This window comes from Amphimedon queenslandica, unplaced genomic scaffold, assembly GCF_000090795.2.
Source record: "Amphimedon queenslandica unplaced genomic scaffold, v1.1 AMPQUscaffold_13483, whole genome shotgun sequence".
In the NCBI taxonomy this organism is placed as follows: Eukaryota; Metazoa; Porifera; class Demospongiae; order Haplosclerida; family Niphatidae; genus Amphimedon; species Amphimedon queenslandica.
The window spans coordinates 144,667-160,806 of NW_003546281.1; the positions used below are offsets into that span (position 1 = coordinate 144,667).

At 32.1% G+C, this 16,140-nt stretch overlaps 3 protein-coding genes across 7 annotated transcripts in view; all 3 read right to left on the reverse strand.

The window, feature by feature from the left end:
- Window positions 1-112: 112 nt before the first annotated feature.
- On the reverse strand, window positions 113-3,837 carry LOC105311969 (ankyrin-3-like). Its single transcript, XM_019994031.1, has 18 exons — window positions 3,829-3,837; window positions 3,670-3,771; window positions 3,262-3,363; window positions 3,047-3,145; window positions 2,901-2,975; window positions 2,743-2,862; window positions 2,505-2,609; window positions 2,368-2,457; window positions 2,203-2,262; window positions 2,084-2,152; window positions 1,362-1,457; window positions 1,149-1,214; window positions 1,005-1,103; window positions 839-937; window positions 650-748; window positions 445-543; window positions 313-402; window positions 113-232 (listed from the first exon to the last, which is right to left on the reverse strand). The coding sequence occupies exons 1-18, from the start codon at window positions 3,835-3,837 to the stop codon at window positions 113-115; spliced, it is 1,599 nt and encodes a 532-aa protein (XP_019849590.1).
- A 610-nt stretch (window positions 3,838-4,447) lies between these two features.
- On the reverse strand, window positions 4,448-6,076 carry LOC109580652 (GA-binding protein subunit beta-2-like). 5 transcript variants are annotated; one of them, XM_019994063.1, is made up of 8 exons: window positions 5,986-6,076; window positions 5,827-5,928; window positions 5,400-5,501; window positions 5,185-5,283; window positions 5,048-5,128; window positions 4,919-5,006; window positions 4,792-4,872; window positions 4,448-4,712 (listed from the first exon to the last, which is right to left on the reverse strand). In XM_019994063.1, exons 1-6 carry the CDS (start codon window positions 5,992-5,994, stop codon window positions 4,998-5,000), a joined length of 402 nt encoding a protein of 133 aa, XP_019849622.1. In that variant the 5' UTR covers window positions 5,995-6,076; the 3' UTR covers window positions 4,448-4,712; window positions 4,792-4,872; window positions 4,919-4,997. The 5 variants fall into 5 exon arrangements, with proteins under 5 accessions (XP_019849622.1, XP_019849619.1, XP_019849621.1 ...); XM_019994060.1 differs by having other exon boundaries at window positions 4,629-4,712; window positions 4,919-5,009; XM_019994062.1 differs by having other exon boundaries at window positions 4,629-4,712; window positions 4,792-5,006.
- A 254-nt stretch (window positions 6,077-6,330) lies between these two features.
- LOC105311970 (deleted in malignant brain tumors 1 protein-like) overlaps window positions 6,331-16,140 on the reverse strand; it is an 18,450-nt gene continuing 8,640 nt past the window's right edge. Inside the window, exons 25-50 of the mRNA XM_019994032.1 lie at window positions 14,562-14,729; window positions 14,352-14,513; window positions 14,147-14,305; window positions 13,919-14,095; window positions 13,707-13,856; window positions 13,498-13,662; window positions 13,268-13,435; window positions 12,973-13,149; window positions 12,522-12,689; window positions 11,657-11,821; window positions 11,138-11,296; window positions 10,692-10,874; window positions 10,439-10,594; window positions 10,226-10,384; window positions 10,023-10,178; window positions 9,792-9,968; window positions 9,366-9,533; window positions 8,992-9,312; window positions 8,736-8,912; window positions 8,534-8,692; window positions 7,823-8,070; window positions 7,661-7,755; window positions 7,472-7,613; window positions 6,812-7,026; window positions 6,668-6,765; window positions 6,331-6,588 (exon numbers count right to left, since the gene is read on the reverse strand). Of these exons, the coding sequence (XP_019849591.1) occupies window positions 6,458-6,588; window positions 6,668-6,765; window positions 6,812-7,026; window positions 7,472-7,613; window positions 7,661-7,755; window positions 7,823-8,070; window positions 8,534-8,692; window positions 8,736-8,912; window positions 8,992-9,312; window positions 9,366-9,533; window positions 9,792-9,968; window positions 10,023-10,178; window positions 10,226-10,384; window positions 10,439-10,594; window positions 10,692-10,874; window positions 11,138-11,296; window positions 11,657-11,821; window positions 12,522-12,689; window positions 12,973-13,149; window positions 13,268-13,435; window positions 13,498-13,662; window positions 13,707-13,856; window positions 13,919-14,095; window positions 14,147-14,305; window positions 14,352-14,513; window positions 14,562-14,729 (4,403 nt within the window). The 3' untranslated portion in view covers window positions 6,331-6,457. The remainder of the gene's footprint in view (window positions 6,589-6,667; window positions 6,766-6,811; window positions 7,027-7,471; window positions 7,614-7,660; window positions 7,756-7,822; window positions 8,071-8,533; window positions 8,693-8,735; window positions 8,913-8,991; window positions 9,313-9,365; window positions 9,534-9,791; window positions 9,969-10,022; window positions 10,179-10,225; window positions 10,385-10,438; window positions 10,595-10,691; window positions 10,875-11,137; window positions 11,297-11,656; window positions 11,822-12,521; window positions 12,690-12,972; window positions 13,150-13,267; window positions 13,436-13,497; window positions 13,663-13,706; window positions 13,857-13,918; window positions 14,096-14,146; window positions 14,306-14,351; window positions 14,514-14,561; window positions 14,730-16,140) is intronic.

The following is a 16,140-nucleotide window of genomic DNA, read 5'->3' on the forward strand; positions in this document are numbered from 1 at the left end:
AAAATGCAAAGCTGTTTTCTTGCGCTACAAAAGAAATAGTAAAACTCGAAACTCTCCATGCTCAGTTTTTTACACTCTTGATTTCTTTTTAATAAAACGTTAGACTCCATGTTTATGCATACAAGTACTTTATACTCACAATATTCTTGCAGTTGATATCACTTGTCTTAGACAGTGCTAACTCAAACATTTCTACATCATTTTTTGCTGCAGAATCCAATATTAGCATATCCTGAACATCAAAAGATGACAAATTATAATTCATAGCTGTGATCTTAAAAACTTAATTTTAAGTTGATCTAATTAACTTACATAATTAAATTCCCCACCACTTGTTTGTATCAGTTGTAAAGCTTCAGTCCAATCATTAGCATAACAGGAATTCATTGGCATTCTGCCAGTCTATATACCAAAACATATCAATTTCATGAAAGTTGAACTGACTTTGTCCTTAATATTTAAGTCACATCCATTGTCAATGAGTATTTTAATAATATTCTTGTGTCCATTTTCAGCTGCATAATGAACCGGTGTCTTCCCACTCTGTACATAAAAGTAACCCATTCATTATATGTATCTTTTTCCTCTTCATTTCCTCATTACAATTACATCTCTTTCTGCTCTTTAAACTCTCTTATTTACTACTAACCTTGTCTTGACAATTAACATCAGCTTTTGCTTTAATCAATGCATTAGCAACATCAGAGTGTCCTCTTTCACATGAAAGATGAAGAGCAGTCTTGTCAAACTATAAAATCATGTAAAAAGATAGATCTCACTTGAGCGCAAACAAAATTTAAATGATTTATTACATGCATAAAATTACAAATATACTCACCTTATCCTTGACATTGACAGGGACACCTTTAGAAATAAGGATACTAACATCATTCATCAGACCCTGCTTTGACGCATAATGTAGTGCTAATATCTGAAACTGTATGAAAGTAGTAAAAATAGGAGAGAGAATTAATAGCAATATAATAGCATGTTCAATGCCTAACCTTCTCATTATCATAGTCTCTCCATCCAGCTTCTAAGAATACTAATACTGCATCAGTACTCCTTCTAGCAAGAGCCAGATCCAGTGCAGTCTTGCCATTCTAATCATAGTAAGCACCATCACTACTTGAACTGTTTAATCATACTTTGTTGAGAATACTTGAATCAACCTTGTCTAATAATGACTTCATGGCTTGTGACATAAGAAAACTCTAAAATGAAAAAGAAGTGTATTTTACCATTTTTATGACATTTTATCAAACCATGAAATGTCGGTCATGTAGTAAGAAAATATGTAAGGCTGTATTTCCATTCTAATTTAAACAAGAAATGTTATTAGTATTTCATTAATATCTTACTTTATCTACTTGATTAGGATCAACACCAGCTTCTATTAATAAAGATGTCACTGCCCTATTATGTTCAGACACAGCTTCTAAGAGACAAGGTGAACCCTAAAGTTAAACATTATAAAATTAATAATTATAATGATAATAATAATGATAATAATTAGGCAAAGCCCTTAGTAATGAAGTAATTCTGCTATTTTAAAAACTAAACAACCTAATCTTCATGACAGTGTGGCTAAGAGGCTAAGCCCCTTAATGTTATAAGGGGCTAACAATAGTGATGGGTGGCATTGGTTTCAAAGTATTTGATTCTACAGTTCCTCTGCTTGATTTGCTGGTACCAAATCCTGAAGGAATGCCAACCAAGGTTTCGGTTCTGGAAGCATAAACATTAATTAATCATTGTAATTGTCATCATTAATAATTGGCTAATTATTATATAAATATTTGAGTAATTAATTAAAATGGCTATGTGTGTAGACTATTTCATGATAGATACACATGTACTCGGAACTGTACTCGGTACCATCAATACTCTCAGTTGAAGTCCTTGGTATCAAACCGAAATGGAAAAATCTGGTACCACCCATCACTAGTTAACAATTGATATATTTTAAGGTTAGGAATTGTTATTATTGTTAGAAACAATTGTTATTGTTATTAATTGTTATTTGTTATTGGCTAACAATAGTAACAATAAACCGGATTACACACGTAAAACATTATCTTACATTGGCACCATTAGCAAGTGCTTGTTTGACACCATCAAGATTTAAGTCGAAAGCAGCCTCTTTAAGTAACTACAATAGCAGGTAATGCACTTGAAACCAAGTACAGTATATATAGTTACTTCAGTAGCATGATTCTTTAAGTAAGGGACAACTGACTCATGAGCAATCTCAATAACTGACTATAAAATGAAAGAATATTTTTAAACACACAAATATATATACATTATGACAACATGTTATAGTTACACATTAGTACTGCACAAGCAAGTTTTTATACAACTAACTGGTGATAATTCAGCTCCTGTTCTAAGCAAAAATCTAACAGTATTTACATGACCATTAGAAGCTGCTAAATGCAGTGGAGTCCATTCATTCTGAGTAGATTGTAATATTAATGGTTGTAGAATTTTTATACACATACTTTGTCTTTCAGACATAGCATAGTTTCGTCTTCCAGTAAAAACTGATCAAAATAACTGCCATTTAATCCTTTTTCAGCAGCAATGTGTACCAGTGTCTTTTGATCCTAAGGGCATAAAGTGAAAAGGAGAGCCAACAGGAAATGGTATACATGCAACAGCCAAACAGATAAATAATAATTAAATTAATGAATTTTATTTACAACCATGCATCATTGTAAACTACATCATAAAACTTACACTGTCACGGAATAAAGTAATGTCAATATCAGATATTCCATAAGGTACTTTTCCACTGGCTACATTATTAAACTGTAAAGATATAGCACAATGTGTAACTATTATACCCTTTTCTCCATGCTAAATGATATAAATTAATCACAATAAATTTATCTAACCAGGTTTTCAATATTCTCAAGATGATGAACACAGTGATCCTTTTCCCTTGCAATGTCCAAAGGGGTTTGACCATTCTAATTAAATAGAAATAGTTATTGTAATAATCAATATGGGTTGTTCGCAAGAGTGGTTGTCGGTTAACTACTTTAGTCTCTTTATTCAGATCTGCTCCAGCCTTTGTGAGAAGACAGACAATATCCCTATGATCATGAATTACTGCCACATGTAAAGCTGTCAGATCGTCCTAATTGAGTAATTAAAACATTCAAGCATTAACGACAAGAGTAAATAACGATCTATTATTAACTCATTTACTCTTGTTAACAATTATATATGTGTAGAGTCGGTAGTCTGACTTACTTCTGTATCTGTGCTCATAGTCTTCTCCAATGACACATTATGAAGTATCAACAGTTTGAGAATAACATAATAATTCTTCTCTGCAGCAATATGGATCATTCCCTATAAATTAAATACAAAACTAGTAATAATGAAAAAATTGGGAAAGCAATAGAGTGAAACTAATTACACATATTAATCAATTGTGTATCATGCATGATATCACATCATTATCCCAAGTATATGTCATCGAACCAACCGTTCAATTACATTAGACTTCAAAGTAAGTCTGGTTATAAATTCAATGCATGCCCCTGGCTATTATGGCATTGTTTTGGCCTTGAAAAAATACTGAGACTATGCATGGGCACAAAAACAAAAAAGGAGGGGAAGAGGCTGTGTTTCCTATTGGTATTTTTACAGGCTTACCTTTCCCTTGTACACGGCATCAGGGCTAGCTCCATCTCTCAGTGCTTTAGCTACATCAAAGATCCGTTTTTCAGTGACAGCAACTGCTAGTTTGCTATCCAACTACATTTAGACACGGTGTAAAGCATAGCTCTGCTTTAAAATAAGTAACAAACAAACCTCAGACATGATTCTATGAGGAGAAGACAATCTGGACAGGGAGGCGTCTAGCCCGAGGTCTGAACCATTCTTTATTTATTTTTAGCTAGAGTAGGCGTTGCATAAAACTAATTAGACTATCCTAATTAAGCTTTGTATGACTTCTTCCAATTAATGTTTAATAATGCATACAAGCTGAAATCATAATCATGTTACAAAAAGTACTTTGTCCTTAGTCTCTAGCTGAGAGTCTGAGACTTTAATTTATTTCATCAAACTAAACTTTGAATTAAATCAATATAGATCTAAAGGTCTAAAGCTACACCTTGCTCTTGACAAGTGTTATGTAGTCTACTCTACCAAATCGCCTAATCATCTAGTTTATAGCAAAAGACTTTGATAGGTTTAAGTAATCTTGACACATAAATTTGAGGCATAATAACCTGTAAATGTGACAAATTACACTGATGTATGTTAAAAATAACAATAATAAGCTGATGTGTGTTAATTACAGGACAGTCTATAGTCTGGTCCTGCCTCTTCATTACAGTCATGCATGCACATGTATCAAGTTCTTAAAGTCAAATAAAAATTTCTTGCTTATTTGAGATCCAAATTGCTCTTTACCAGGGAATTGATATTGTGGAGGTTTTGATTGTTAATAAAAACAATTGTTATTAAAAAAAAACACCATGATATCCACGTCCACGATGCACATGCGGGTAAATGCACAAATTAACAAAAGATTAAAATATCAATTCCTCTCTCAGTACAAATATGACAGTTACAGATGAGTTTCTCTTTGGAAACTATTTTGAGTTGACAACACGAACTTTTGGATTGATTCTCATTTTCACAGACTTCTCTACTATCACTACTCTTGAACTTTAAACTGTGAATTGAACCTATAAATTCACATTACATATAATCAATAATGTATACACACTCTCTGCAGTTTTTGAAGTCATGTACTCACTGATTTACCTTCAGGATTAGGAAGTGAAGCATCATTATATATATTCTGAACAAACATGTCACTGTTGTTCTTTGAGATTATAGCCTTTACTACAAAAAATTAAGTATAAATGTGCAGCAGCTATTGTAAGCTCACCAAAAATACCTCCTTATCACAATAACAATAATAATCACAATGAGCAAAGTTCCAATCATAGCACCTATCACAATCCCTGCTATTTGTCCTGCTAAATGATATAAATTAATCATTATAAATTCATCTAACCAAGTTTCCAATATCCTCAAGATCACTAACACAGTACCTGTGATCCTTTTCCCTTGCAATGTCCAGAGGGGTTTGACCATTCTATGTATTTAGAAATAACTATTGTAATAATCAACTATGGATTGTCTGTTAACGACTTTAGTCTCTTTATTCACATCTGCTCCAGTCTTTGTGAGAAGACAGACAATATCCCTATGATCATGAATTACTGCCACATGTAAAGCTGTCAGATCGTCCTAATTGAGTAATTAAAACATTCAAGCATTAACGACAAGAGTAAATAACAATCCATTATTAACTCATTTACTCTTGTTAACAATTATATATAATTAGAGACGGTAGTCTGACTTACTTCTGTATGTGTGCTCATAGTCTTCTCCAATGACACATTATGAAGTATCAACAGTTTGAGAATAACAACATAATTCTTTTCTGCAGCAATATGAATCATTCCCTATAAATTAAATAAAAATTAAACTAGTAATGAAAAAATTTGGATAGTAAGAGCGAAACCATGCTAACTAACTAATCAATTGTCTATCATGCATGTTATATCACATGATTGACACTAAGTAAGGCTTATGTTATCAAACCAACAATTTCAATTATATAATAGACATCCAAGTACATCTGGTTATAAGTTCTATGCGGCATGCCCCTGGCTATTATGGCATTGTTTTTTGGCCTTGAATAAAATTAATACTGAGACTATGCATGGGCACAAAAACAAAAAAGGAGGGAGAGAGGATGTGCTTCCTATTGGTATCTTACAGGCTTACCTTTCCCTTGTACACGGCATCAGGGCTAGCTCCATCTCTCAGTGCTTTAGCTACATCAAAGATCCGTTTTTCATTGACAGCAACTGCTAGTTTGCTATCCAACTACATTTATACACGGTGTAAAACGTTGTTCCACTTTAAAATATGTTATAAACAAACCTCAGACATTATTCTATGCGGAGAGAACAGTCTGTACAAAGCCGTCTAGCTATGCTTTGTAGCGCTAGCCATAGGATATAGAGTAGGCGTTACATAAAACTAATTAGCTGCTAATTAAACCTGAGATCAATTAAAGAATAACCACAAATGTTGCTAGCAACATGATACTTGGTGTATGGAGGGCTTAAGCCTCATACATATGCATCACAATTTTGTAATGAAATCTAAATTTATACATTTCCTTTACACATGGTCTAAAGGGATATTCCACTCTGGGTCAGTTGGTGGTTCTTTGGCCATAAATAACAATAGAGAAGTGGCTCTTGCAAATTTATTTGTGGAGGCTTTGATTGTTAATAAAGACAACTGTTATTAAAAAACACCATAATATCCACAATGGACATGCAGGTATATGCACAAATTAACAATAGATTAAAATATCAAAATTACTCTCTCAGTATAAATATCACAATTACAAATGAGTTTCTTTAGAAATTTCAAGTACTTCATTTTTGAGCTGACCACATGAACTTTTGGATTGACTTTCATTTTCACTGACTTCTCTACTATGACTACTCTTGGACTTGAAACTGTGAATTGAACCTATAAATTTACATGACATACAATCAATAATGTATACACACTCTCTGCAGTTTCTCATGTCGTGTATTCGAAGAGATACCTTCAGGATTAGGATCATCATAAATATTCTGAACAAGCATGTCACTGTCATTCATTGAGATTCCTTCTTTTAAAGATGGACATTGATTGTAGCCTCTACTAAAAAAATTAAGTATAAGATGTGCAGCAGCTTTGGAAAGCTCACCATAAACACCTCCATGTCACAATAGTAATAATAATAATCACAATGAGCAGGGCTCCAATTATAGCTCCTATCACAATCCCTGCTATTTGTCCTGCAGACAGCGTTTTACCATCATTTGAAGTAATTGAAATTGTAGGAGTCATTGAATTTAGTGGATCTACTATTGTAAGGGTAGCGATTTTGAAACCAGCACTGGAATATTTTGAATCAGCTTCCTAAAAGTAAGCACATTTTGTTAGTATGTATATATAGCATTTATAGGTTGGCCAAATTTTCAAGCAACTTTTAAAATTCATAAAAAATCCAAATTTGATTGAAATCAGCTCAAGTTGATACACAGCTTAAAAACATGCATATACATCAGGAAAAATTTTTTCTCTTAACAATATTATTATTTTTGACAAAATTTGGCCTGAGACCAAATATATGTATATTTCATATACATTGCATATACATGTACATGTAATAACAGAGACTTTGCATGTGAGGAAAAAATCATGATGGCCCAGTATGGCAGAAATGTATAGTCTAGTGGTTATAGAATACATGGCTATTGCCCATGTTTATTTAGAACACTTTAAAACTTAGAAAGTCTCTCTTGATTGCAATCAATTCAATATAATAAGGTTTTTACAGTCATTATTAGGTACAATAACTTGCCTTAACAGCTTCAAACACTGCACTAGAGTCAATGGGAGCTCCAGATGAACTCTGGACATAAAAAGTTACTGCTAGCTCAAAGTCTGAATCAATAGTCTGTACAATGATTACATTATTGGCTCCTATTACATTTTTTGATGCTCTAAAATAAAAATAATAATTGAATTATATCAACTTAATATAATTTACTTCTTTCCTTTTTGTGGTAAAGCATTGCAGTCATTGATACTGCAATAATCATTCAAAGCCTCTGCAGTTACATCCTGGAAATGGCTCGCATTAAACTATATATACGAATGAGGAATAATTCGGTGAAATTTATTATTTTAAACTTATGATAATGCTGCTTACATTTCTCTTGTTGGTTCCACTTAAAACAACAATTACTCCTGAATTTGCTGGAAGAGTTGGAGTAGGAGTGACTGATGGTGAGGAAACTGAGGATGCTGCTGTTGAGGTAGAAGGTAAAGCAGATGATGAAAGTGAAGATGAAGGAGTAGAGTATGAAGAAGTAAAGGAAGAAGGTGGAGCAAGTGAAGTAGTAGATGAATGTGTTGATGAAAAAAGTGAATTTGTAGATGACGATGGAACTGCAGGCTCTACAGCAAAAAGAATATAATTCAAACATTTTATTGCATGCATGAAGCTACGTGTACAAGTACTTGCACAGGATTAAAAAGTTTATAACAATACAATTACTGTATGCGTCTTAATTTTCGAGGTGTATTAAATTTTGTTATTTTCGTGCTCACCTTAAATCCACGAAATTTAAACCACCTCTAATGCCATTCTATTGTATGTAAACTATGGCCAGAACATGAAAATTAGCTCACATGAATATTAACTTTTGAGCAAATTTCATTGAAAACATAAAATTTTGAACCCTCAAAAATTTGAACGCATATGGTACTATGATGCATGTACATGCAATAATAATACTATAGGATCTGCCAAAATTTATTGAATATAAATTACATTATTAATTCAAAATCAATTACAGGATTTGGCCAATGGTTATCAGTTCAATTTATCAAAACACCTATATGGTATACTGAATCTCACTTTGACATATAACTCCAACATCATAAGCATGAGTGCAGTTAGTAATATCACAGGCTTGTTGATGGCACTCCAGTAGTGAGCTCTCAGTCCCTACACACTGAAGACTAGACATTAATATTGGAAGACCAGTACCATGACCAAAGCTCTTGTACCTCCCTCCTATATCAGTGTTTAATTAACAAGTAATAATAATCATAAGTACCAAATGGTAGGTATCCTAATTGATTACAGACAATATTAGTCTCAGTGTTATCCCAGCCATTAGAACAGACAGTGCCCCATGCTTCATTGATACACACTTCAAGTCTTCCTTCATGAGGTCCACTACCACCAACCAGTCTTACTGCACCATTAGAACAACTGGATCTCCGTACACTATCTAAAAAAGTCAAATACTATTAATAATATTCATTTCTATCATGACATAATTGAAATTGTCACATCGTTATAATATTTACCTTGACAAATGAGTCCAGCACTATTATGAGATTGACAGTTATAGAGTGTAAGATTATTATGTCCACAATTAAATAAAACTCTTTCAGAGCCAGTACAGTTGATAGTAATACCAAATGATAGTTGTCCCTCATTATAGCAGCCATATGTTGGCACTGCACCAAAGGGATAATATCCTAGATCCCTACAAGCTACTTGTGCTTCCTTCAAATCCCAGTTGTGGTCACAGAGTGATGTCCAAACTGAATCTTTACACATTTCAACACGACCAGAATATACAGTATCAGAGCCATTTAGCCTTACATCACCATCATCACAACCAGCTAGATAAAATTAATAAATTTAAGGTAAGTGAATGAATTTGAACATATGTTACCAAAACAAGATAAACCGGCTCTGTCTGTATCTCCACATGAAGTAACTGCACCAGATCCATAAACAAAGTCACCCAGCAATGATTTTTGTCCATAACTATACAATGTCCTAATAAAAACAGTGGCTGGTATTCTCTGTCCGAAATAACTTCTATAAAATCCTTTGGCACCTACACATGTATATATAACAATAAAATACAGTTACTTACTAGAATTAAGAACTAAGGAATTTATATTGTATGATTATGTTTATAAGTGTGAAAAGCAAAAGTTTAATAGCACATTAGTTGTTGTAACTTTTTTAATAATAGTACATCAATTCAGCAAAATTAGAATCATTGTATACAAAATTAGCAAGAACATTTCAACAAAAATTTGTAAACAATTTAGATTCACTACTAAAATAAAGAAATCACAGTGAACCCTACCTGAAGATCGATAACCAAGCCTCTTACAAGCCACTCCATAAGAATCCCAATCATTGTCACACACTGATCCCCAGTATTTATTGATACATATTTCAACATTCCCTTCAAGTTCATTGGCTCCACCAGTCAATCTAATACTTCCATCAGTGCATGTAACATCAATACTTGTATTACTCCCTAATGTATCACAATTTAAATTGTAAATTTATGACAAATTTTAATTGAACTTACGTTGACATATAAGTCCAGTGACATAGACACAAAATCCAGTTTTTATCAAAGTATATGAACAATTTTGTAAATTATTTTCCCGGCCATTACAATTCAAATTACTAATTTGAAAAGGAAGACTGTATTTGTAAACAAATGATGATACAATGAGAGCTCCTACAATACAACTATCATTAATAATGATATCATGCTTAATAACTAACCATAAGGTATATAGCCTAATTGTGCACACACTGTAGCGGCTCCATATTCATCAAATCCATCATGACAAACAGAGCCCCATTTATCATCAACACAAATTTGAACTGTTCCAATGTTATCATAAGCTCCAAGTAAACGTACATCCAAATCATTACATTTAGCTAATGTAAAATTATTGGTTCATATACTGATTAAATTTTACACAAAAATTTCACCTTGACAAGTAACTGCAGTGTATTTATAAGGTCCATTGGAACACCTAATGATAGACTTAGAGCAATTCCATAGTGAGTCAACATCACTAGAACAATTGAATTCAAAAGGAAGAATTGGTATTGAAGGATACCCTTCCATTATATTACCAACTGCACCTAAGGAATGAACATTGATAAAAAATATATATATATTACTAAGGTAACCATGCACAGTTCTTCATTTGAGAGCGAAATGCATAGACATTAAATCTACCTTGTGATGAGTAGCCCAGTCCTTTACATATGGTAGTAGGTATATTGTATTTATTGTAGTTATCAGAACAGATCCCATACCATACTCTATTGTAGCATATCTCAACACGTCCACTCAGCTCAGTACTACCAGCTAATCTTAACTCTCCATCAGTGCAGTTAGCATAGTCATTTAATGGGACACCTATACATTATTTCAAATATTAAAATAGCATAATAACATTGTTGCATTAACAATTCTAACAAATACAATAGATCCTTAATTATAAATAAATATTCAAAACAATGTACTTTAGAAATTAGATCAAACATGCTATTTGTATGCATTGAACAACATTATTACACACATCAAAAGCAAATAAAATATCTCATTTTTGCAGTGAGTGCTTGTACGTTATAATGCATCTTAGCTTAACAGCAACATTAGAAATATTGGTAATGACTTACTATTGCAAAAAACTCCAGCATCATGAGTTGGTTGACAAAAGTAGCTAGGAAGATTATTACTTGGACAGTCTCTTATATTGGACTCATTGCCAGTGCAATTGATATCAATGATATGAGTATAAGAGAGATCATCACTTATTGGTCCCACTGAAACAGATCCTATTGATGATACACAAATTATTAGTGAACAATTGTTGTAGTCGGCATAATGTGCAATAAATTTGAGCTGATTTCGAGCTATTTCTAAGATATTAAAAAAATTCCTCCAAAAGTTGGCCCGATTTACAAGTACATTGGACCATTTAACCAAGAGAAGTCTCATTAAAAGAAATAAAGTAAAAGCAAAGGCAAGGCAATTATAAAAACCATGACTGTACCACATTGACTACTCAAATGTGCTCAAAATGTATCTTAACAATATTCAAATTAATTGAAAAGCACATTTATGCTTAGAAAGGCTCAGTCAGTGTACAGGCAAATCTAATATTAATGTCTATTATGACATAATGTAGCACATACCTATTGCAGAGTATCCGAGTTGCCTACATACAACTTGTGCATCAGAATCATCAAAGAAATCACTGCATAAGGTCCCCCAAGAATTGTCAGAACATACTTCAACACGACCAACACTATCACTTGGACTATAATAAGGAACAATCCTGATAGCTCCATTAGTACAGTCTGCATGATGGAAAAAATAAAATAAAAAATGAATGATTTGTAGTTTATTCTGATAGATAATTTGTCCATTTTTGAGCAACTTTAAAAAATTCATAAAAAATTCAATTTTGATCAGAATCTACTCAAACTTTCTACACAACATGAGTACATTAGTATATATCAGGAAAAATTATAAAAGTTAAAAATTTTTTTGTTGACATTTTTGCCAAAATTTGACAAATGACGCTGTACTATAGTACAGGGACTTTTGTCCAATTTTTGAGCAACTTTAAAAATTCATAAAAAATTCCACTTTAATTAGAATCCATCCAAACTTTCTACACAACATTAGTAGATGCATATATGTCAGGAAAATTTATAAAAATTGAGAATTCTTTCATTTGAAATTTTTGACAAAATTTGGCCCATAACCCTGTACTATGTATAATACAGTGACTTATGACAAATTTTCAGGCAACTTTAAAAGTTCATAAAAATCCAAATATGATTAGAATCAGCTCACACTAAATATACAACAACAGAACATGTGTATCAGAAAAAAAAATTTTGTAATGAAAAATTATTTCCTAGCCATTAAAAAATACATCTACCATGAATCAAGGTTTTCTACAAAGCTCTACTGCAGAGCAAGCTAAACAGCACACCGCATGAGCTGGCAAGAAGCTAAGCACTATACTAGGCCACCAAACTGTCCACCTACTTTGACATCTAACAGCAACAATATCCAAGACATCACAGGATGAAGGTGGCATGTAGTGACTAACTGAACAATCTTGAATCTTTTCATCAGTTGTAGAACAGTTTAAATCTGATACTAGTATCACCTCATTGGATGGGTTAGGAAAAAATGCTGAGTAAAATGATCCTCCTATAAACGTAATACAATAAAATAAAATATTGGATGACATGTAATTATAAGTAATCTTCTTGGAAAATGCAATTTACAATGCTTAATTAAAAAATTCATAATCAAAAATTAGTGTAAGTTATTATAGAATAATGTTTTGATAAAGATCAATTATAAAAGTGAGGCAATAAAACTTTTAGCTAATACTGAACAATTCATGATATCTACATATTCAATCCTGATACACAATGTAGTGATTACAAAAACATAATTACAGATAAAAAATTTTATTTGTCTAACTAACTTCTAGAATATCCAGCATTATTGCAGATTATATCGCTGATAGATCTAGTATAACTGTTGTTACAGAAAGCTCCCCATACTCCATTAAGACACATAAGTGCTTTTCCTTCATTACCAGTTTCACCTCCAACCAGTTTGACATCATAATTAGTACAATTTGAATGAGGAACATTAATATCTAAAAATTAAAATTTTTAAAAATATTAGAAATTTTAATAGAAATAGAACCAATTTGCATCAACTCAACAATCTTGGCTGGATTCAAAATAATGAATGGTTTTAAACATTATATATACCTTGACAAATGACTGAAGCATCTTCAGTTGAATGACAATCAGAGCCAGATGGTAGTTTAGTGCTGTACGAACAGTTAAATATAGTCTCTTCATTACCAGTACAGCTCATATTAAACAAAACATGAGGAAGAATACTTTCTTCATAAAAAGAAGTCTTGGCTATGGCACCTGTAATGAGCATAGTTTAATATCACAAAGGGTACATTACTGTAAATCACACAAAGACTTACCATAAGGTGAGAATCCCAATTGGTGACATACTACACTAGCATCATTACTATCCCAGTAATCATCACAGATAGTTCCCCATGTACCATTAATGCACACTTCAACACGTCCGAATGATTTATATCTGCTATCACCTTGCAAACGTACCTCTCCATTAGTACAAGGAGCTATGAATCAATAAATTATAATTACAAGAAAATACAATTAATACCTCGGCATATAACACCAGCATGATAGGATACAGAGCAAGATAAGTTATTGTGCATACAATCCAGTAAATTATTCTCATTTCCTGAACAATAAAAACTTGAGAACTGAACTGGGCCAGCACCTTTACCAAATGAAGATGAAGTAGTGGCTCCTATATAAATAGTTAACATTTTAGATCAAGTATTTTTAGCACAATTAATGCAATATACTGACCAATTGGAGTATATCCTAATTGCCTACAAGTTATCATTGCTTCACTTTCCTTCCAGCTGTGAGGACAGATATATCCCCAGGAACCATCAGCACATATCTCTACCAAACCTTCATACTCTGTCTCTCCTTTAACTAATCTAATAGCCCCATTGGAACAATCATCAGTTGTGTCAGGTACTAGTGTATTGAGGTAATAGTTAATGCACATCATATGCAATGTGTGCATACCTGGACATTGTACATAAGCTACTTCATTTAATGGACAACTGCTTTGCAACATGCTATAAGAACAGGCTAATATAGTTTCTTCATTACCATTACAACCAATATATGTAATATGAAATGAAGTACCAGTAAAAGACTCCATAACTAAACTAGCAATAGCACCTAAAATATATTTTATTTCAACATAAGCACATAATGTTATTTCTACCTTCAGGAGGGAATCCTAGTTGTCTACAGACAACACTAGCATCATTGCCATACCAGTAACCTCTACATATACTGATCCATGCGCCATTAACACACACTTCAACACGACCTTGCAAAGAATCTGAACTATCAGCTAATCTGATACTACTGTGATTGCAATAATCTAAAAATCAACTTTAACTTTAAGTGAATAACTTGAATCATAGCATACATTGACACTTGACTCCAATGACATGATTACGGTTTCTGTTAGATACCTGGGATGTATATTTAATGGAACAATTCAATAATGAGTCATTTGGAGATGAACAGTAAACATCAGTAAGTAAAACAGGACTTGATCCTTCACCAAAAAATGCATCAACTAACTTTATTGCACCTATAACAGAAGGATTTATGCATAAGTTAAATTATATACACACACTTACATGTATACATCATAATTTGAAAGCCATTTCTAGTTTTTATGTCATTAAATCATAAAGAATAATATTTATTACATTTTCTGACGCATATACATGAACTTATATGTTGTGCAGAAATTTTGAGCAGGTTTAAATCAAATTTAAATTTTGTATGAATTTTAATGCCCAAAAATCTGGCCAAACACCCTGTACTATAGTGCAGGGTCTTTGGCAAGTTTTACTATTTTCCAATTTCATTATACTGTCACTGACACTAGGAGCATAATTATTGTAAGTATTATTGGAGTGAGCAAAAGCGAGCCCCACTAAGGCTAGAAATGTCTGTACGGGACCGACTGGTGGTCTAACTATTATCTTAATCATATTTTCATTGAAAGCAGGTATGGTCACAATGAAATAAAATGGTGGCTATTAGGAAGTCTAATCTTTTTTGCAGCAAATTGTGGCAAGGTAAGATAAAAAAACTTCTCTTGCAGCAAAGAAGTTTGGAAAAAGCAGATATACAATCTTCTTCCTTGACATAAAGGACTTAAATCACTTGGATACAAAATTGCAAAGACAAGCGAGTGCACAGAAGCTTACACAACTATTTTTTATGCATAGACTAAGCTTAGCTATTGTGCTGAGCTTCTTTTGTTAAATATAATTTCTTGAGTGATTGTTTCTAACTATCTTCAATACTATATTAAGCAAGATAACTCTAATTGCTGCATGCAGAGATTCTGAAGTTATAGAAAAACAGTATAATGTCAGTTTAATGAATCTTTGCTTCCCCAAAGCACAAAATCTATAGCTTGCTTAGGCTCACCCTTTTAATTTTTTTTAATTTTAAACATTAAAAAAAATTAAAAAATTTAAAAAATAATAAAAAAATAAGAGTAAAAATTAAAAATATTAATAAAATAATTTAAAAAATGAAAAAAATAAAAACAATAAAAAAATTTAAAAAATAAAACAAATAAAAAATTAATGATTATTAAAAAATAAAAAATAACATAAATAAAATCATAATATCAAAAAAACCAATAAAAGAAAAATAAAAAATTAAGAACAATAAAAAATGAAAAAAAAGAAAACAAAAATAACAAATGTGACCATAATGGACAAAAGGGCCCTTATGGTGGATTTTAAAATTGATCTTAATAATGGCAAATATCAACCTGTGAGTGCTTTGTTAGATAATCATTGTTTCTAAAAGTTTCATGGTAACTTTTTGCATCCTGTGGAGTAATTTTATGATAAATGGGGCTCAGGAAGTTGGATTTCTTAGGCTAGAAAGACAAATTTCACTACCCGCCATAAGGTACCTTTTGTCAATTATGGTCACAAATATATAAAAAAAATAAATCAATTATAATATCAAAA

Excerpts from the sequence above, each read along its gene's own strand:
- LOC105311969 (XM_019994031.1), bottom strand. Across the intron at positions 3,146-3,261 it reads CTATGAGCACAGATACAGAA|GACGATCTGACAGCTTTACA; the intron begins GTAAGTCAGACT and ends TTACTCAATTAG. Across the intron at positions 403-444 it reads ACTTAAATATTAAGGACAAA|ACTGGCAGAATGCCAATGAA; the intron begins GTCAGTTCAACT and ends TTTGGTATATAG.
- LOC109580652 (XM_019994060.1), bottom strand. Across the intron at positions 5,284-5,399 it reads CTATGAGCACACATACAGAA|GACGATCTGACAGCTTTACA; the intron begins GTAAGTCAGACT and ends TTACTCAATTAG. Across the intron at positions 5,129-5,184 it reads ATGTGAATAAAGAGACTAAA|AATGGTCAAACCCCTCTGGA; the intron begins GTCGTTAACAGA and ends CTAAATACATAG.